Source organism: Arabidopsis thaliana, chromosome 4 (genome assembly GCF_000001735.4).
Source record: "Arabidopsis thaliana chromosome 4, partial sequence".
NCBI lineage: Eukaryota > Viridiplantae > Streptophyta > Magnoliopsida > Brassicales > Brassicaceae > Arabidopsis > Arabidopsis thaliana.
The window spans coordinates 8,472,882-8,495,010 of NC_003075.7; the positions used below are offsets into that span (position 1 = coordinate 8,472,882).

Genomic DNA, 22,129 nt, shown 5'->3' on the forward strand with positions numbered 1-22,129 from the left:
AATGCCACCCTTATAACAACGACATTTCTCCATACCTAACATTGACAATTCACTTACTATATGGCAAAATGAATATGATATGAAGACCCTACACTTTATCTTACATATACGTCCAAATTGGCTACATTTGTCCATGAATATAATAAAATACACAAACACAAATCTTCTGAGAAACATGTATTGCTTGGTAATTACCATTATATTATCACACGATGGAATCAAATTTTACAAAGAAAAAAAATCTTTTATCATTTTTGGCTTTTGATGAGGACTTTACAGATTAATTGAGTTTCTATTGTTAGCTTCATTAGTGACCAAAACAAGACAGGTTATAAACTTGTTCTCACATATAACTCTTTTTGTGACATCCCACCTTTTTTTATGTCTCTTCTACTCACATTTTTTTCTGTGGAGATCTTGATGACCCCTCTTCTTGATCATTATCCATTTTTTAGATCTTGAACGTACACTTATTGATGTTTGTTGGTGGAAATGTGGCTTGCGTGCAAAACAAAAAGAAAAATATTTGAACATCTTGCGGTTTTTGAGACTCTAAGATTGTAATTTGACAAGCACTTTATCCTCACTAATACATGTAATCAAATGATATAACAATTTGAATTATAACTTTTTATACATTTAACTGTGTTTGTAGGCATTTGTTTTAGTTTAAATATCTTTTTAAACTATCTATTTTCAATATTGATATTTCAATTTTGACGATTTTTGTAATTAAAAAAAAATTGTTATTTAAATAGGCGACTTTACATTGGAGGCAATATCTCTTACTAAATTTTGTGATTAAAATTTGTTTTTTTTTTTTAAAATGCAGTCATCTTCCGGAAAAGATCAATCGTCCTCTTGAAACCCCTAATTTTCTATTGCTGAAATCTTTAATAATTTCACTAAACATCATTAATATCGATGATCACATCTTATCCAGGGCCAAAACAATATCTATCTCACCGATCCTCCCGTTAATAGTTCATTTGTCAACGGCTATAATCGTTCAGACATAGTATTGAATATCAGTGAGATCTTTCACTTTGCAACAATTTTTTTTATTAGTTAAGAAGAGACATTAAACAATATTTGCTTACTCCTTTGTTAATACATATGATTAATTAAGAACACAAAAAGCTAATATGCATGATTACACGGGCAATAATGTTGTTCAACATGTCCCTTTTTATAAAGTGAGAAGTGTAAATATTTATTTTCTTGAAAAAGTAGTTACAGGTGATAAGTTTGTATATAGAACAACAATTGAATACATGCATGCCTAACATTTCTTAAAACATAACATGCCCAACTTATTGCTAACTTCAGACTAATAAATGAGATGGTGTGATACACACACTATATATAATATATGAGAGAAGCTTAAACTACTAAATACATGTAAAATGCTAAAATAATGTTTTCTTTATACAGTTGATCATTTTAGACTAAAAAATCAGATTACATAATCTAAAATAAATCATTGTCGAAATTAAATTAAACAAAGATATCTAAGACATTATTCATTATTGAAATTACTGTATTTAATGTGGACACATTTGTCGTATGTTGAAATTTTTGATATGTCACATTTGTGCCTCTCTGCATATCAAAGTCTTTCATATTTAAATCCTATCATATTGCCGACACTTAAAATCCTTTTTTTTTTCTTTCACTAAACCATATTCCTATAAAGATACAAAAATTTCCTTAAATTTCGTTAAACAGGTAATTTTTCTACTATTTAATTACAAAATGACACCAAGATAAAAAAGAGTCCAAAAGATATAGACAAAAAAAAGGTAAGAAAATTTATTTTTACAAAAAAAAGGTAAGAAAAATTATTAAAAATCGAATATTTACTATATGCGCCAATCATACTAATTATTCTCTTGTCACGCAGTGTAGACGAAGGAGAGAGAGAAGAGAATGTTGTGTGTCTCTGTGGTTCTCCTCCATTGATGTCTGAAACTGAAGAGTCAAGTGATTGAATTTGTGTTCTTGTTTTTTACCCTTTGTATATATTTCTTTTTGGGTAAGTAAGTGCTTTTGATCCTTTAGAAATTCTCTGAGATAAATCGTTTTCGCTTGATGTTTCAGTTTTCAATCGAAAGTTGTCATCTTTGTGTCGCTGTTGCTTGCATTCATCACAAGTTTTTCTCCTGAATTTCGATAAAGTTACTTCCTTTGGCAATTTTGTTGCTACCCATTTTCATATTTCTGGTTAATTTCATCTACAAGTAAGATTTGTTTAGCTTTGTTTGTGTATATAAGTTTGATTAGTTTTGTTCCCAAAGTTTGACGAAGAATTGTTATTTGCTGTCTCTATTATTGGTGGTTGATGAAGTGTCTGTCTCTCTATGATACATTTTCCTGAAGTCTGCAGTTTTCAGTTTGTACCAACTCAATTCTTATGAAACATAAAGACTAGCTTTTCCCTTTTCTCCCTCTTCTTGATTGTGTTTTGTTATACATTAAAAAGCTTACTCATGTTTGTATCTTTGTCTATGCCTTGTTTGAAGATAGTTTTGTGTGTTATCTCTCTGAAGATTGCTGTTTTTTTTTTCTTGTTCAGGACGATCCAGTGTTTATCATTCTTAAGGACACCAAATTGATATTTAGCATTAAGTACAAATCCACAGTGCAAAGGTTTGTTTGCATTGGGAAAGCAATTTAAATCTAATGTAACTTCCTTCGTTGTTTAGCTTGATTATAAGGTCATTTTGTTTCAGTTTTGTAGAATTCTTAGTTTCTAGCATACTAGTAGAGGATCAAAGGAATCAAGTAGTTTACTTTGGCGTAGAACCCGTTCGTTGAGCTTCTTGCAGCAGCTGTTATGGCCAGTCTGTCGCAGTCAGAATCTGGGAGGTTGTACTCGTGGTGGTGGGATAGTCACATTCCTAAAAACTCAAAATGGATTCAGGATAACCTTGCAGGTATTCTATAATCTTTCTTGACTTCTCCTTGGTGTTTTTTATGAGTCTTGAAAATTGTGGCATTATAATGCTTTTGATTTGTATGTTTAAAGATATTTTGTTTCTTTTGGAAGTCAATTTAAAGGAAATATTTGTTTGTGTTGAAACAGACATGGATTCCAAAGTCAAGACAATGATAAAGCTCATCGAAGCTGATGCAGATTCGTTTGCAAGAAGGGCAGACATGTACTTCAAGAAACGTCCAGAGCTAATGAAACTGGTGGAAGAGCTATACAGAGCTTATCGTGCTTTAGCTGAGAGGTATGATCATACAACTGTGGAGCTTCGGCGTGCGCATAAAGTCATGGTTGAGGCGTTTCCTAACCAGATGTCTTTTGACATGATTGAGGATTCTGCATCATCTTCTTCTGAGCCTCGTACAGAAGCAGATACAGAAGCTCTACAAAAGGATGGTACTAAAAGTAAAAGGAGTTTTAGTCAGATGAATAAATTAGATGGAACTTCTGATTCTCACGAAGCAGATTCTGAAGTTGAAACCTTAAAGAGAACATTGCTTGAGCTTCAGACTGAAAAGGAAGCTTTGAATCTCCAATATCAGTTAATCTTGAGCAAAGTATCCAGATTTGAAAAGGAACTCAACGATGCTCAAAAGGATGTTAAAGGATTTGATGAACGTGCTTGCAAAGCTGACATTGAGATTAAAATACTCAAGGAATCTCTTGCAAAGCTAGAGGTGGAGAGGGATACTGGGCTTCTTCAGTATAGTCAAGCCATTGAGAGAATAGCGGATTTGGAAGCATCGATTTCTCATGGGCAAGAATATGCGAAGGGGCTCACTAACCGAGTGTCTGAAGCAGAAAGAGAAGCCATGAGTCTCAAGAAAGAGCTTTCTAGATTGCAGTCTGAGAAGGAGGCTGGCTTGCTACGATACAATAAAAGCCTTGAGTTGATATCTTCCTTAGAGAAGACAATTAGAGATGCGGAGGAGAGTGTTAGAGTATTCAGGGACCAATCGGAACAAGCAGAAACTGAAATCAAAGCTTTGAAACAAGAACTTCTGAAGTTGAACGAAGTCAATGAGGACTTGAATGTTCGATATCAGCAGTGTTTGGAGACAATATCAAAGTTAGAGAGAGAAGTTTCTCATGCTCAAGATAATGCCAAAAGACTGAGCAGTGAAGTTCTTGCTGGCGCTGCAAAAATAAAGACTGTGGAGGAACAATGCGCTCTTTTGGAGAGCTTCAATCAAACAATGAAGGTAGAAGCAGAAAATCTAGCGCACAAAATGTCAGCTAAGGATCAAGAACTTTCCCAGAAGCAAAACGAGATTGAAAAGCTTCAAGCTGTAATGCAAGAAGAACAATTGCGGTTTTCAGAACTTGGAGCTAGCCTTCGAAATTTGGAGAGTTTGCATTCTCAATCCCAAGAGGAGCAGAAGGTTCTCACCTCAGAACTTCATAGCCGGATTCAAATGTTGAGAGAACTGGAGATGCGAAATAGTAAGTTGGAAGGTGACATCAGCTCTAAAGAAGAAAACCGAAACTTAAGCGAAATAAATGACACTTCTATCTCCTTGGAGATTCAGAAAAATGAGATCTCTTGCTTGAAGAAAATGAAAGAAAAGCTCGAGGAAGAAGTTGCGAAACAGATGAACCAGAGCAGTGCCCTTCAAGTAGAGATCCACTGTGTGAAGGGTAATATTGACAGCATGAATAGGAGATACCAAAAACTAATTGACCAAGTAAGCCTCACAGGTTTCGATCCCGAATCTCTTTCCTACTCCGTGAAGAAACTACAAGACGAGAACTCGAAGCTAGTCGAGTTATGCACCAATCAGAGAGACGAAAATAATGCTGTTACAGGGAAGCTATGTGAAATGGACAGCATTCTAAAGAGGAATGCTGATTTGGAGAAATTGCTTCTGGAATCAAACACCAAACTAGACGGTTCCAGGGAGAAAGCGAAGGATCTGATAGAAAGATGTGAGTCTTTACGAGGAGAGAAATCTGAGCTTGCTGCCGAGAGAGCTAACTTGGTTTCCCAGTTGCAAATCATGACTGCGAATATGCAGACACTCTTGGAAAAGAACTCTGTATTAGAGAAATCCCTGTCTTGTGCAAACATTGAGCTTGAAAGTTTGAGGGATAAGTCAAAGTGCTTTGATGATTTCTTCCAGTTTCTCAAAAATGATAAGTCTGAGCTTATGAAGGAAAGAGAATCTCTTGTCTCTCAGTTGTGTAAGGTTGAGGAGAAGCTAGGAGTCTTGGAGAAGAAGTATACAGAACTGGAAGTAAGGTATACTGATTTACAGAGAGATAATAAGCTCAAAAGCCATCAAGTAGAAGAGTTACAGGTCTCACTTGCCGCTGAGAAGCAGGAGAGTGCTAATTACAAACGATCTACTGAAAGCAGATTAGCAGATCTTCAGAAGAATGTGAGCTTTCTTCGAGAAGAGTGTCGTTCCAGGAAAAGAGAGTACGAGGATGAGCTTGACAGAGTTGTAAACAAACAAGTCGAGATCTTCATCTTGCAAAAGCTTATAGAAGATCTAGAGCAGAAGAATTTTTCTCTCCTGATTGAGTGTCAGAAGCATGTTGAAGCATCAGAATTTTCCGAGAAACTCATTGCTGAGCTGGAAAGTGAGAATCTCGAGCAGCAGATGGAAGCAGAAATATTTTTGGATGAGATTGATAGCTTGAGAGGTGCAATCTATCAGGTGATAAAGGCACTTCAAGTTGAAGCAGATTGCAAGACTGAACAGAAGATTACAAAAGACCAAATTTCAGTTTCACGTGCTTTGGGAGAGATTGATAGCCTAAAAGGTTCACTCTCCAGTGCTGAATATGAGATGCATCGACTTGTAGTTGAGAACTCGGTGCTTTTATCTCTACTTGGACAATTCCAGTCAGATGGTTTGGTGCTCGAATCGGAGAAGAACATACTCGAAAAAGATCTAAAGACTAAAATACATCAGTGTGGAATGCTTGAAAAGGACAAGCAAGATCTACAGGAAGCGAACCGGTTGTTGAAATCAAAACTGATCAAAAGAGAGCAACAAGAGCAAAAGCTGAGAGCTGAACTGAAATTTGAGAATTTGAAGTTTGAGAGTTTGCATGACTCATACATGGTTTTGCAACAAGATTATTCCTATACACTCAATGATAACAAAACTTTGCTTCTGAAATTTTCAGAATTTAAAGATGGAATGCATGTAGTTGAGGAAGAAAATGATGCAATTCTTCAGGAGGCTGTTGCTTTGAGTAACACGTGTGTTGTTTACAGGTCCTTTGGGTCTGAAATGGCTGAGGAGGTCGAAGATTTTGTTGAAACTGTAAGCAGTTTACGAGAAATTAGTACGGGACTGAAGCGCAAGGTTGAGACACTGGAGAAGAAGTTAGAAGGTAAAGAGAAAGAAAGTCAAGGTCTTAACAAGATGCTGGAAAATTTACAGGAAGGCCTTGAAGAAGACAACTTCTTAACTGGACTCTTGGAACATCAGGTTTCTAATGTAGACGAAATCTTGGAACATAGGGAAATGGAGATCCTAGAAGCAGAGCATATGCTCAAGGCCACAAACAATGAAAACGAAGAGCTGCACAAAGAAGTTGAGGAGCTGAGGAAAGACTATGAAGACTCAAGACGGATGAGGGCAAATTTAGAGTGGCAGATTTCTGAACTGTCAGATGTTGCTGGAAGACAGGAGGAAGAGATTAGAAAACTTAACGCTTTGAATGAGAATTTGGAGTCAGAGGTACAGTTTTTAAACAAAGAAATTCAACGACAACAGGTTCGAGAGGAGTACCTGAGTTTGGAGCTGCAAGAGAAAAGCAATGAGATTGGACTTTGGGATTCTGCGGCAACATCTTTCTACTTTGATCTTCAGGTCTCAGCTATCCGTGAACTCATTCTTGAGAACAAAGTTAACGAACTCTCAGGAGTTTGTGAAAACCTCAATGATGAAGTTGTTACGAAAACGACTAAGATTAAACAGATGAAAGAAACAGTTGGATTTTTGGAGTCTCAAGTGACTGAGCTGAAGAGTCAGTTGTCAGCTTATGATCCTGTGATAGCATCTTTGGCAGGGGATGTAAAAGCCCTTGAGAAAAGTACACATGCTTTAACGAAATTTCCTGCAACAGCCTATCAACAAAGAGTGGTAAACTTTTGCACTCGTTCTTCTATTTCAAATGTCAACTCATCTTTCTCGCTGTACCGATCTTAAATAATTCTAAACATTTCCATTTTTTTCAGGGAAACAATCTGGAAGAAAGCGGCAGTACCACCAGCCCATGCAATGGAATTGTGATTCTGAAGGAAATTAATCCAAGTATTAAGACCATCGAACAAGCATTTGTTAAAGAAAAAGGCAGGCTATCAAGGCAAATAACACGAAGCACCTCCCAAAAACGCAGAGACCGCAGGAAGATTGAAAATATACAACCTGATGACCAGGTCACTGGTGAATCTAGACAGCCAAGATTGAGGCCTGAGATGACAGAGGTGAAAAATGAATTATTAATGAAAGACAATCCTCGTGATCAAGTCACAGACTCCCTGACCTATGGCAGAAGCCAGGGAACTAGTCATGGTTCCAATGACATGTTTGAGTTTTGGGATGAATCTGCTGAATCAGAGACCAGTGTAAACTTTCTCATCAACAGTAACAAACCGCAGAGGTCATTGAACTCCAATCTCCGTCATCAAAGCCGGAATCCCTCTATAGAATCTGATAAAGCGGTTGGAGTTGTTGACAAACTAGAGTTATCTAGAAACATCGAAGACAAGGCAAAGATTCTGGAGAGACTTTTGTCTGATTCAAGGAGACTGTCAAGTCTCCGGATTAGCCTAACAGATCTGAAAAGAAAGCTGGAGATGAATGAGAAACAAAGAAGATTCAGCAACGCTGATTTGGTTATAGTGAAGAGACAGTTGAAAGAAATGGAAGAAGCTGTCTCGCAGCTGGAAAACACAAACGAGATTCTTTCAAAGGAAATTGAAGAGACTGGAGATGCCAGAGATATATACAGAAAGGTGGTCGTGGAGAAGTCAAGAAGCGGGTCTGAGAAGATAGAGCAGCTGCAAAACAAAATGCAGAACATTGAGCAAACAGTTCTGAAGCTTGAAGATGGCACCAAAAGCAAAGGAAGGAAAATGTTTTCAGAGACTAGGACAGTGATTCTCTTGAGAGACATTATTCATAAGGGCGGAAAAAGAAGTGCGAGAAAGAAGAAAAACCGGTTCTGCGGGTGTATAAGGTCTTCGACTAAAGAAGAGTAGGGTGGTTCATAAGGTAAATTACATCTAGTCTTTCATAGATTATTGTAAAGATATTCATTGAACTGACTCTAGAAGAGTATAATATGATATGATTTCTGAAATATTGTAGCAACTAGCTTAAGATGTATTTTAAAATAAAGCTAGTGCTGGGGTTGAATGAGAAACGTGGCAGAAACTCGGATTTTAGAAGCAGACACAGTATGTTTCGATATAGTAGAACTTCAAGAGAAGGAACCTATATTACAAGAAATGTTTGGTTTTGTTGTGAAGAACATGATGGATTGACATCTTTATTACACAACGACTAGACTACAGATTTAAAAGTGTGCTAAGTGCTAACTTACTACCAACTAGAAGTTGACTTATATCATCTTTCACCTTGAAAAAGATTCAAAGAATTTCCTTAGCTACACAACACCAAATGCTTTCAGTGTTGGGGAGTGAGAGAAGGAAACGATGGAATCGACTGCAATATCAGTTTCCGCCCGCCATTTCTTCTCCCTAAGATTGAGCCTGAGCTAGATGATTCCATATGAGGAGGAGAGACCCTCTTTCCGTTGGGAGAGACACTCTTGATGTTAGGTATAGGGGAATGGATGAGAATCTCAGGCATTTGTTCAGCTCCATCAACTGCGACTGTCTCGAATGACTTCTCGATTCTGGATTGAGACAAACTAATGTCTGGTTTTCTTAGATATTGACTGTTAAATATCCCTGAGGAAGATCCACCTCCAAGAAGAGACTGTGGAGGAGGCATCCTGTTCTTAGATGATGAGAAAGGTAGTTGAACCAGTTCTGGTCTGAAAAAAAAAACAAAAAACTCAGCTACTCAGGTGATATAGACTCACATAAAAAGTCCTCTAGAATTTGATATTCTACCTGTAAATCGGCGTTGGTGTCGTAGGTAGAGCAGAACTCATGTCCTTTCTCATTAAAACCTCAGTGTTTTGTTGGCTTTTGGCTGTTCTGCTTTTCTCAGATGTTTCATTTTCCTCTTCTTGTTCGGCTTCCATGTCAATGGAAGACCCTGAGATATTCATTAAGCAGAATCAGAATCAGAAAGAGAATGTGAGGTTATTAGTAATGAAAAATTGAAAACTCAGAAGCAGAGAAGCTAACCATCTTTCCGGCCGAATGCGTTCTTACATCCTTCACATCTACAGTTTATGGAACAGCCCACACCACCCTTTAAAGAAACAACATACCAAATTACCGGAATCAGGCCATAGGAAGTTAATCACATGGAACCATTGAAAGCACATCGATGAGGGAAAATAAAAACCTGATAGCATTCACAGTATTTCTTCAGACAGTTTGATTTCTTGCAGTTGCAGCCACGTTTATGGCGCGCAGAAGCTGGAGTTTTGCTTGCATCATCCTGTGTGTCATTACAATATTATTATAACTTCAAGCAAGATAGATGGATGATGCAGAGGAATCAAAGGACGGGGAAAAGAATCCTACCCCGGTTTCTTGAACTGAGTCAGAGTTCCTAATGACTTTAGGAGCAAATGCAAGTGGATTCCGAGATTCAATCTGTTTGCGAGTCGCCAGGACAACGTCTTCATGGATAGGTTTATTGAAGCAGTCTATACATGAACATGGCTCTATGCAATAGACTCCAGCAGCAAAGCATTCACAGTAACTGCACCACACAAACATCAGAAGACTCAAAACACCAAACTTTTTTGAAGGGCCAAAGATCAAAAATGTGGAACTTTGGAGCTTACAGTTTCAAACACTTGGACTTTTTGCAGTTGCATCGCTTACACGACTCGCCTTCTCCAGAATCCAACTTAACCCTGTGTGTTTATCATGCCAACAGTTATTAAGACAGAGATAAAAGGACTCTACACAGAGGAGTTACTCTTAAAGGAAAAAATCTTACCTCTTCTTCTTAGGGCTGCTCAAATTTAACTCTTGCAAAGCTGGTTCAACAGGAACATCTTGATCTGCATCTTCCCGGATTTCATTTTCTGTTTGGTCCAAAGAATCTTGCAGTGTAGAGATGGACCTTTGTAAACCCACTTGTATATTCGCAGAACATGAGTAATCTTGAGTAACATTGGTTTTACAGTCCTTTGAAGACATTAAAATGGCATTTAGATGAAGACCAATACTCGGTACAACACATCTCGAAGAGGATTCACAAGCCGCGGTGTTATTCTCACTTGATGTTTGCTTATTCCCGGGCATCTCAAAGTCAAGACAACGTCTTCTTATACCACGGTGCAAGAGTGAAACAGCCTATCACACAAAACAAAAACCAAGAAGACAACTCTTTTAGAGACAGTAAGTATTTATAAAACACTGAAGATAACTACTTGTGATATTACTCCTGAGTTTACCTCATAAGGAATCGCATTCGCGGACTCCGGTTCCTTGTTTGAATCGTGCTGCATTGTTTGCTTCTCCACACCATTTCTAAAACGTGCTTCAGAGTTTGATGCTCTCTGCATCATAAAGCATCTAAAAGCCTCAGAAGCATCAGGTGAGTCAAAGATTAACAGCTCAGAAGCATCTGCAATCAAACTTTCCCAATCCGGAGTTTCAGTTTTCCCCTGAACATTATCATGCATCTTCTGCAGCTCCATTCCATTATCCTCACAAGAACCATCCTCTCCTCGAGTAGGAGCGTAAGGAACAAGCGAAAGATCAGTAGTATTTCCACCACACGGTGAAGCAACGGAATCATCAAGATTCGTTTCAACTGAAGCTTCTTCTCGCATGCAATCATCTATGTTAAGACCTTTTGTATCTTCTCCTTCTGCTGGAACTTCTTCATGAGAAGTAGACTCGTCTTCTTGAGATTCAACGGAATTGGTAGGATCAGAAGAAGAAGAGTTGTGAGTTTTGAAGAATCTGGATTCTTTGTGAGAAGAAGTTAGGTGAGGTGAAGTGAAAACAGAGGGAGGGGAAGTGAAATTCAGAGAGCTAAATTGGTTAGGATTTGGTATGGATCTGACTGGTCTTATTGGAGACAAACTGTTTATGTAATTGAACACTGGAGAATCCTGCATTTTCAGACAAAACACAAAAAGGGGAAGATTATGAATCTTATTTTGGTACTGTAATTAAGGTTACAGATTCCAATTAAAAGAATCTTATGAGACAGAACAGAAACAAAAGTACAGATCTTTTAGCGAATTAGGGATAAATAATCATAATATGACAGAAACAACTAAACCATCAGATTAAAACAACTAAAATTTGCATTATAATTATGAATCTTTTTTGTACCATTAAGGTTACAGATTCCACAATTCAAAGAATCTTAAGAAAAACAGGACAGAAACAAAAAGTATAGAATTTGTAGTGAGAATTGGAGATAACTGATCATAATTAACAACACTTCACTGTAACATGTGAAACAACTAAAACCGTCAAAGTCAAACAAATCTAAAACCAGTTACAGTTATGTCTTTGAACTAACTGCATTGACTTCAAACACAAAACCAAAGTACTTTTTTTTTTTTTTTTGTAAAAAAATGAATTGAATAATTGGTCCATTAAACCTATGAAATCTGAATTTCTATGACAATAAATTAGAAAAGAATTCAGAGAAATCTGATAATTGGCACAAAAAAACAGCAAAACATTTCATTAAAATACAAAAACACAGAACTTTGACCAAACCAATTATTAGAGTTATACAGAAGAAGAAAAACCTCGAATCTGGATTTGGAAATTGGAGTTCCGATCTGAGTAATACTCTTCTGAGGGGTATCCATTTTCCAACACACAAACAAAAAAAATCACATCCACAAACACAGTGTCACTCTCTCTCTCTTTCTTATCTCTGAGGAAAGTCTCAGTCTTTTATTAAGTTTCTCTCTCTCTCTCTCTATATATGTCTTTAGTGGAAGAAGAAGGAGGAGGAGGAGAGATATTCAAACAATAGCAAAGGCGGGAAATGGGGACTATGTCAGAAATCAGACCCACCACTACTATCAACTTTGCCCTAACACCTGTCTCTCTTTCTCTGTATTATATACAACAAGTGTCTCTATGTATCTGTGTATGTATAAGCAGTGAATAATGAATCTTTGATGCTTTGCTTTGTCTGCAATCTAAGTCCAAGTATAAGTAATATACTCTCTCTCGATTCCTAAACCTTTTAATAAAGTAACGGACATCAGTTTTTTTTTTCTTTTCCCTTTTTTCTCTTTTTTGTTTTAGTTATTATTAGTGGACAGAAAATAATAGAATAAGGAATTTGAGAATTTTACAGTTCTATTATTCACTGCTGCTGCTTCTCTTTTGTTTCTATGCAATAAAAAAAAAATTTGTTTTCTCTCTTTTGTTAGGTGGTTTATTTACAATGCAATTTGCCACTAAGTACTAACAATGAATACGTCTTTGTTTTTATAACGTTGAAAGTCTTTTTTTTTGTTTAATAACGTTGAAAAAACCAAGTCTTAGTTCATGCACGCTTAATATGTCTCTCTATACGCTATATCATAATTTTATGGATTTGTTAGCAAACAAAAAAATAAAATTACCCGAAACAGTAATGCACGCTTTTTAGTGCATAAGAGGAAAAAAAAGAAGAGAGAATTAAAAGACTGACGACTGACAGAGAGGATTGTTTATGGTCAGTAGCACATTATAAGGCTAAAACTGGGAGAATTATATATCAGTAGTCACTAGATTTGCTAATCACGAGAAAGCGTTTATGGTCAATTATTCAGAATAATAAATTATGATTTACACTAATGACTAAATAACGCTCGATAAATCATGTACATTATTGCATAAAATTGCCTTTTCTTGTCATAGACATTCTTGTACCAATCTGTTTGACTCAAATAGTTTCTCTCTTACAAATACTTTGTAATTATTTGTACACGCTTCTAACAAATAATTAAGATCTACCTAAAAGAAATGATTGCATGTGTCTATTATTTTTGTACACTAAAACTGTCTCCATGTGATCATTAGATCATGAAAGTCGGTTGTATATACACATTTTATGTTTTATCATTCACGATCATAACAAAAATAGGAGTAACATGATTACTGTGATCTAAAATGTGGTAATTAAAATACAAAGTGCCGGGCTATGGTAATAAAAATAATTTCATCTTTTCACGTATTATATTTTAAATGTTTCCACTAAAACAAGATATTAATAAAAATAGCCAAAAACATGCCTTCCCCGTGAACGCCTTTAAAGTTTAAAAGACCTAAGAATTTAATATAAAATCGCCGGTGGGGTTACGTTTTTGTTACTACGTGATTTTTTACCGAATTTACATTTATATCCATGTCCTTATCTAGGAGCCATCATGTTCCCCCATGGGTATTTTCGGAATTAACAAAGTGACAGCTAGGCGTTATGTGACAATGGGCGGGAAAATGGATTTATAACGAAAGAGTAGTTCATGTACGCTGTGGTTTACTTTGTTATGGTGCGCTATTGAGATGGTGGGATCTAATGGATGGTAGACAGACACGTGGATGGACGTTGAGTCGTTGACTTAAATTGGCTTCGCAAGTTACGGTGTCCGAACGTCGAACTACGTGGACATGTAACCCAGATCTTGTGTCTACCATCCATTCTCTTTGCATTGGTCAAAGAGAGACCACACGACGAAAATGGCATAATAATTTCTGTTCGAATGTTTTTTTTCGTGATATAAGATTTACTTTAAAACGATAATTGTATGAATTCTGTTCGAATTACATCATTATCGAATATATATTGTTGTAAATAGTCTAATTTAAAAAAAAATAAAAAATTGTCACTTTATTATTATGTAAAAGTGATGTCGTAACAAATTTATAAATAAATTAAAAAAATAGAAAAAAAATAGAAATAAATATCGATTAGGAGGAAGATAAATAGAGAACTGAACAAAACCAAACCAAATCGATAATTAAGTGTCATTACTTATTCTTCAGTCCTTTGTAGTTTGTATCATCTTGTCTGCTATCCTTGTAATTTTTATGCTTTTTACATATTCTACTTGTAATCTTTTTAAAATTAAAGAAGGATGGAAAAGAAAAGGAAATATAAGGATAACTAAATTAAGAAAACATACATTCATACAAAAAATGAAAAATAAAACAATGACATATGTAAAACATAAATACAAACAATTAGAAGTTGATTTTAGTATGTTATTTTATTTGATAATACATTATTTTAAATAGAGTAAAACTTTTATAAATCAATACTCGATAAATTAACGATCTCTATAAATTAAAAAATTATTTCGATCTGAGTTGGGACAAGTGTAAAAAAATATTATAAATCGATAATTTAAAAAAACGGTTTAAAAAAAAAATCTTATATATGTAGACATCTTATATATTACAAATATCATAAAATAATCTGTATAAATTCATCAGTGTACATATATGTACAAATTAATATTGTTATATATATATATATATCATAGTAATTAATACATGTAAATATTTTGTGAAATATCACTCTAATATTGTTTGTTTTTCCTAAATTTGTATTAATTCTTGGTAAAATTATTTTTTAATACTTTTATTACATCAAAAAAGTTCGTGTTGTTTTCTAAACTAAAGAATTACTTTTCTACTTGTAATTGGTTTTAGAAAAATATTGATTACAGTGAAAAAAAACTGTTCTTCATATAGATATTTTTTTTAGAATTACAAAACTAGTAAAATCTCTCTTCAAATTGATAATTATTAATTTAGTTATGATTTTGTCATCATACAGTTTTTGTTTTGTAAAATTAGGCTATCTATCTAATTAACCATGTATTTTATTAATACTAAGAATTTCTTAATATTTCCTCCAAAAATTGAAACACTCTAACAGTATTTGGTATTTGGGCATTGGTAAGGTCATAAAGTTGTATTCACAATTATGAAAAATGGGGTGTTTTCGTGTTTGTTGGTTTTAAGTAGGAATGTTGAAAAATGTGTCTTTTGACATATGTGTTTGTTGGTTTTAAAGTAGGAATGTTGTACGGTTAGGTGGTGGTTATATTGGTGTAATGTGAGAGGGACATTTTTTTCTAAGCATATATATATGCTTCCTTTGTAGTCTTGAGGCCTAACTCACGATCAAAAAATTCAAATTAACTTTACGTTTTATGTTGATATAAGATGGGCTTGAACGAAACGGATTGAGTTAGTCTAAAGTCTAAACAATAATCCGTAACTATATATAATTATTAAAAATAATGTGGTGAAATGTCGACATTTATATATGGCTAAGATCACTTATAATTTACAATAATTGCAATCATTCTAGCTAGAGTCATATACTGATTTATCTTTGTTCGTTGGATCTCACATAAGTGATATTTACTAACACCCATTGATAAGGTAGGTAGCTAGATTGAACCCAATCTTTATAGATGTCAAACAACTTAAAAATGAGTGCTAGCTACATATAGAACTATTAGTGACTTTGTGGCCAACCACTGGGTTGATTTTTTCTTTTTGTAAATGTTATATATCAATATCGGTGAGTAATCTTTAATCCCGTACGTAAACAGAAAATGCAGCTGAATGACGAATTGCTTTTAGTAAAATGATAGTGAATTCCCTAATTATTCAACACTATAAGTAAATATCGTTGGTACACATGCAATGATGCAGATTTACCAAGAAAGTAATACATATTAATATAGATGCTGCAAATCCAGGAAATGCATAACGCGAAAAAATGTCGTAAATACACCGAAAACAAAAGGAAAACAATTCGTAAAAATAGCAAAAATGATATGGAAAATTGAAAGAATTATAACAAAAATAGAAAATATGGACTAGATTATTGAATAAATTGTAGTCTCCAAAGTAATACATATGGAGAGAAGGAAAAGCAAATTCTTCTGGCATAAAGAAGCTCCATGCTAAAATCATAATGTCGACCAAACATGCTGCCTGCAAGATCACGTGCCTACATGCCACATCACGTGACCTAAAACACATAAGAAAGATATCCTTCGTATGTAAGAAAACATATTAAATTAAACGCAATACATTGAGTCTTTACATATAATTGTTAGTATTTATAAACTATTATATATAAAGTTGTTAGTTGAACTTTTAGCGAATGTCAGGTAGCTTGATACTTAGTGGCAGATCATTAGTCAAAGATTAATAAAGAATTAAAGACTATAAAACAAATAATTATTTACATTTTGATTAGTACGTAAGTCAAGATCCCTCTCAATGCTTCTCACAAAATGACTATAAGAAAAAGCCAAAGGTACCAAAGTCATTATTTAGTCTCATATGTTTGTAAGGTGAATCTTTATTTTTTTTTTGTATAATAAGGTTATGACTTATGAATCGAACTAAAGCTATTAAAAAAAATATTGCTCGGAACAAAATGTCTAGTTTCTTGAATTGTTGAATTATAATGGGATATTTTTTGGAGAATTAAGGATTTGTTAGTTTTAGAAGAACTTAGGGATGAATGGTTTAGCCTTTGGAAAGTCGACAATTGAACCAGTTCGGTGGTCTGGAGTATAGCTCCGAGTCGAGCTATCCTATAAGGAGAATTTTAAAAAACTATCGCTGGTCGAGGACTTTTATAGTTGAGGACATGAGTCCGTTGCAACAAACAAATGATATCATCAAACAATAACATATTAACATGGTACGTGAACAGATGATTCTCCATAAGAATAAATGGAGGAGTGTCTTTCTAAATATTTACTGACGCTACAAAATTACAAAACTTGCTGAAAGCTTTGGAATAAAGATAAATAAACATAGTTTGTTTAAAGTCATAGAAAAATTAATATGTGACGACTCGGCCGTATATTTGAGTTAGCTTAGTAAAAAAAAATGAAAGATATTATATATAGCCATTTAAAAAAAAGAGATGAGATGCTTACGGGAGAACTTTAAGTTGATTGCTTGAAGACCGAACCCATATGTTAAGCTAAAATTAGATGTTTTGATGAAACATATATCGGGTACTTCATGCTTCATGCTTGAGCGTTTGAATGCATGAAAGCTAGACTCGTTCGGCCTAAGTGCGGGACTAGCCGATCTTGGATTTTTTTAAAAAAATAATTAATAACAAGTTTATATGAATTATATTGCATATTATGATTTTTTCTAAGTGTCTTTTGATTGCGAGATGTCTACGTATCGTTTTGTGATTCACAATCCTAACTCAATCAAGATTTCTGTGTCGATTTTTTACGCATGTATGAATTAGATAAGTTTGTAGTTGACAATTATTTTTTGAAAAACGGTATTTTCTCGTAATAATTTTTTTGTCCATTCCTCTTAGATTGATGTGAATAATTGTAATATATATTTTTGGGCTGACCTTGGACTTTGCAAGTCTCTCGTCTTTTCTCTTTAAGTACAAAAAAGTTGGTATGCAATTCTTTTGACTTATGTACTCACGAATCAAGGTGAATTTCAACTTTTTCATTTTTTCATATCAATATATTGATTTCAATATAACAAAGTGGAGCCACGCCGATATATATAATATTAAGACTTGTTTTTCTTTATCACCAATGTCCGGCTCCTTGAAGAGATAAACAAACCATGTTATAAAAAGAGGATGTCTATTTGAGCTTTTTAGATGATAATATATGTTTTCTAATAGCTAGTGTTCGAAGGTGAGAATGTTATGTTTATATATATCACATCATCCCCGATTTCTACTTTGGATCTTAAAGAAATAATACCGTTCACTCATAACCGGATAAGTGGAAGCTGTTATTCACTAGATATGGTATATTGGTATTACTATTAACCTTTTGAAGTCAAGTGGAGATTTAACTGCAATAAATTTTGGTCATACCAGATACAATGCTAGATAATAAAAGCTTGACATGGTTTTCTAAATGTTAATGGTTTTGAGAGCGCGTACATATGTAGATTGATGAATGGAAGCTTGACATGCTTTGGTCAAAGAAAGAACTGCAACTAATAATTTGATATTGGCTATTATATTAAGGTGTTTAGACCAACTATACTACTTATAGGTTTATGAAGTCAAATGTTTTTGACTTTTCAGTAAGATATACATGTACATGTCAATCTTACGTATAGATGTGTATTGCGACACAAAACAATATATTTAAGATTGGGTTTGATCACATCTTGGACCGGGCTCCTTCAAAACAATTTATGTTTGTTTGTATTGTATTTTCAACTTTTTAAAAAAAAAATAGTTCAAAAAAACTTGGGAACCCCGGGAAAACATGTACACACGGGTTCGTGGTAAGATTTTTTAGAAATTACCTAAACATAATAGTTTGAATGGTTTCTATATGTTAAATGTATTTCAGTATGAACCCAAGTGATAAGGCGCAATGGTAAGTTGGGATACATTATGTAGACACTTCAGTGTGTACGTTGGATTTCTCTACGTACTAAAATCTTTAGTATAAAGATATTTATTTCGTAGACTTACTGGTTTGTCAAAGTCTTAAGTACCGTTTGAACCGATCAAGCAGGCGACTAAATCTTCTGCCTTAAGTTTTTATGGGTCTTAGTTTGGGCCATCCATGTAAATTGGGCCTCAAGATCTCAGTTTGTAGTATATGACAAGCCTTAACATTTGATAACATATGTACTCAATTTAAAAGAAAACTATTTTGTTTTTGTTCAATGGCTAATAATATGTATTTCCTGCCAAATTATAATTTTATATGTATGCATTATCATACATTATATATGCATTTAATATTTCTATATTATATAGACATATTTTTCTTTTTTAAAATGTTAAAATATTACAAAACTGAAGATATAAATGTTTAATTCTGTTTAGATATATATTTCAAACACAATAGATATATACATTATCAAATAGTGGATATACACTTTAATATCCTACGCGATATAGTTGGAAAAAATATAGAAAACAAGAAGATAAAGATTACCATAGATTTAATCTCTTAGATCTTTAGAGATTAAAACCTAATTGAAAATTCAAACAATTAGAAGGTATTGAATTTAATATTTTCAATATCTCTAAGAACAGGTCTACCAATAGCAAAACACATAATCCAATTTTTGTTTTTAATTCAGTTTTTTGGATATGATTTAGATGGGAACGATTCAATTTATCAGATAGATTAAAAAAATAAATGTTTTTATGATATTTACTTCCTATTTTAAAAAATCCAAAAACCAAAGATATGTTTTGATGATATTTCTTTAAGAAATATTTGAGAGAAAAAAACAAATAAATACGTATCCTTAAAAGAAGCCTGAAAGAAACAGCTTCTGTTCCGTCTTTCACTCTCCATCTCTCTTCCGTCGTTTCCTAAGTCCTTTTCTCTTATTTAGAGATTCTCTCTTTTCATCCAAAAAAAAGGAGAGATATTTCAGAAACAATCCTCTGCTTCTGGAGATAAATCTCGCTCTTTTAGCCTCATAATCCAAAACCCACCATTAAAAATCCTCTCTTTCGTTCCCTTTGAACCCATCAATTTCAGTTTGCTTATTACGTCTCTGTTCTCTGCATGTCCTTGTGGTTGATACAGCTGACTTTTGGTTTTGTCGTTTATGTTAATTGAATTTTAATATTTGATCATCGTTGTGCTATATTAGTGGTTAACGAGTCGTTTTCTTAAGGTTTACTTTTTCGTATTGTCACGTTAGATTTTTTAGGCTACAATTGTAGAGAAATTCATTATCTGAATGTCAAACCATGTGCATGATCTTTGAGAAAGTTTGGTGATTAATAGTTTCTTCATTATTAAAGCTGCCTTTGTTTAACTTAGCAATCATAAGATTGTTTTTGATAACTTTTGTGTGATTTAACTATTCACTAGTAATAATCTGAAAAAATTAGTACTAGATTTCATGATGATGATGAAAAGATTGATGATTTGAGTCACAAAATCTTGTTTTTTGAAAGTTGTGTGATCTTCTTGTTTGCATAGTGAATTAGTTTTGATTTGAAAAGATTTTAAGTAATGGAGAAGAAATCAGAAGAAGATGGGAACAACACGACGAAAGAAAAGATCTTTAGAGCGGATAAGATTGATTTGAAGAGTTTAGATAGACAGCTTGAGAAACATCTGAGTAGGGTTTGGTCGAGGAACCTTGAGGTGAATCCTAAAGCTAAGGAAGAATGGGAGATTGATTTGGCTAAGCTTGAAACAAGTAATGTTATTGCTCGTGGTACTTATGGTACTGTCTACAAAGGCATTTATGATGGACAAGATGTTGCAGGTAATAATAATAAACTAAATCCAAAATCTTGATCTTGACTTATGTTTTTGTTAGAGATTGTGACTGTGTTTGAGTAATTTGCAGTGAAGGTGCTTGATTGGGAAGATGATGGGAATGAAACAACGGCCAAGACCGCTACAAATCGAGCTTTGTTCCGTCAAGAGGTCACTGTTTGGCACAAACTCAACCATCCAAATGTCACAAAGGTTAGTTGGTTAATAAGTTAGTTAGTTAATTCACTGAATTGAGTATTGAAATATTGAAATGAAACAGTTTGTTGGAGCGTCGATGGGAACAACGAATCTTAATATACGATCAGCTGATTCGAAAGGCTCGTTGCCTCAACAAGCATGTTGTGTGGTTGTGGAATATCTTCCTGGTGGAACATTGAAACAACACTTGATTCGTCATAAGAGCAAGAAACTCGCTTTTAAAGCCGTTATCAAACTCGCTCTTGATCTCGCCAGAGGGTAATTAATTAGTCTTTTGACACTGCTAATCTTTTTCAGATTTGTGCAAACAAACATCTTATTGTTGTTCTTACTGCAGGCTAAGCTATTTGCACTCAGAGAAGATTGTCCACCGCGATGTGAAAACAGAGAACATGCTTTTGGATGCTCAGAAGAATTTGAAAATAGCGGATTTTGGAGTAGCACGAGTGGAAGCTCTTAATCCAAAAGACATGACAGGAGAAACCGGTACTCTTGGATACATGGCTCCTGAGGTAAAACTATAACCTTTTTTTTTGTTCTCTCTGTTTTCAAAACTGAATCGAATTTAACTTAGTGTTGTGTTTAGGTCATTGATGGTAAGCCATACAACAGAAGGTGCGATGTTTACAGCTTTGGGATATGTTTATGGGAAATCTACTGCTGCGATATGCCTTATCCTGATCTTAGCTTTGTCGATGTTTCTTCCGCGGTTGTCTTACATGTAAGTTTTTGACCTAAGAAAACCCTAGCTAGTTTTCCTTGATACTTACGTAATGTCGAATTCTGAAACTTTTTTTCTATGGTTTTAAAAAAGAATCTGAGACCGGAGATACCGAGATGCTGTCCGACTGCATTGGCGGGCATAATGAAGACATGTTGGGATGGGAATCCGCAGAAACGGCCGGAGATGAAGGAGGTGGTGAAAATGCTTGAAGGTGTTGATACCAGTAAAGGTGGCGGAATGATACCGGAAGATCAAAGTCGGGGCTGTTTCTGCTTTGCTCCTGCTCGTGGACCTTAAATTTCCCTTTCTACCTCTGTTTGGTTTTATTGTCTTGTTTTTGTCGACATTTAACTGAATGCCCCTTTTGCTTCTTCTCCAAGAAACTTCTTTTAACAAGATTTGTTAAATAAATTATTTTGATCATTGTGAATCTAGTCATTGTGTTTTTTTGTTTTATAATGATTAGGAGGTTCTTGACCCGTGGATCTGAACATTAATCCGCACGACGGTAGACAAATCATGTATTTTTTTTTTTTCTTTTAGAGAGCAAACTTTTACCGACACGAATCGAACATGTGAGATTCAAGGTCTCTACGTTGTTCACAAACTAAATACTGTATCGTAAATCTAAAGTCGTGTGGGTTTGTAAGAAACGGTTAAAAACACTTGTAAAATTTTGACTTCAAAGTTCACCCTCAACCAGAAATACTAGAGCAACTCATCATTGGTTTCTCAAGTTCTTTAAAAAAAATATTGCTTTAATTATAGTAAAAATTGTGCTTCTAAAAATGGAAGCCGATTCTACCGATCATTTTGACTTGGCTCAT

At 34.4% G+C, this 22,129-nt stretch overlaps 3 protein-coding genes across 8 annotated transcripts; 2 read left to right on the plus strand and 1 right to left on the minus strand.

Annotated features, from left to right (window-relative positions):
* Positions 1–1,894: 1,894 nt before the first annotated feature.
* NET1B (kinase interacting (KIP1-like) family protein) lies at positions 1,895–8,468 on the plus strand (the record flags this gene model as incomplete). Of its 4 annotated transcripts, none has more annotated exons than NM_001340967.1 (5): positions 1,895–2,035; positions 2,576–2,649; positions 2,733–2,936; positions 3,086–7,092; positions 7,188–8,468. In NM_001340967.1, the coding sequence occupies exons 3-5, from the start codon at positions 2,837–2,839 to the stop codon at positions 8,211–8,213; spliced, it is 5,133 nt and encodes a 1,710-aa protein (NP_001329579.1). In that variant the 5' UTR covers positions 1,895–2,035; positions 2,576–2,649; positions 2,733–2,836. The 4 variants fall into 4 exon arrangements, with proteins under 4 accessions (NP_001329579.1, NP_001329578.1, NP_193212.4 ...); NM_001340968.1 differs by lacking the exon at positions 1,895–2,035 and adding an exon at positions 2,220–2,240; NM_117561.6 differs by lacking the exon at positions 1,895–2,035 and having other exon boundaries at positions 2,340–2,649; positions 7,188–8,213.
* TCX2 (TESMIN/TSO1-like CXC 2) lies at positions 7,753–12,095 on the minus strand. 3 transcript variants are annotated; one of them, NM_117562.7, is made up of 9 exons: positions 11,882–12,095; positions 10,562–11,227; positions 10,102–10,460; positions 9,944–10,015; positions 9,678–9,858; positions 9,496–9,591; positions 9,333–9,399; positions 9,093–9,240; positions 7,753–9,013 (listed from the first exon to the last, which is right to left on the minus strand). In NM_117562.7, the coding sequence occupies exons 1-9, from the start codon at positions 11,942–11,944 to the stop codon at positions 8,641–8,643; spliced, it is 2,025 nt and encodes a 674-aa protein (NP_193213.5). In that variant the 5' UTR covers positions 11,945–12,095; the 3' UTR covers positions 7,753–8,640. The 3 variants fall into 3 exon arrangements, with proteins under 3 accessions (NP_193213.5, NP_001328548.1, NP_001328549.1); NM_001340970.1 differs by lacking the exon at positions 11,882–12,095 and adding an exon at positions 11,454–11,701; NM_001340971.1 differs by lacking the exon at positions 11,882–12,095 and having other exon boundaries at positions 10,562–11,449.
* A 7,236-nt stretch (positions 12,096–19,331) lies between these two features.
* On the plus strand, positions 19,332–21,782 carry AT4G14780 (Protein kinase superfamily protein). Its single transcript, NM_117563.3, has 6 exons — positions 19,332–20,366; positions 20,451–20,572; positions 20,640–20,836; positions 20,916–21,090; positions 21,165–21,299; positions 21,393–21,782. Exons 1-6 carry the CDS (start codon positions 20,108–20,110, stop codon positions 21,597–21,599), a joined length of 1,095 nt encoding a protein of 364 aa, NP_193214.1. The 5' UTR covers positions 19,332–20,107; the 3' UTR covers positions 21,600–21,782.
* The last annotated feature ends 347 nt before the right edge of the window (positions 21,783–22,129 follow it).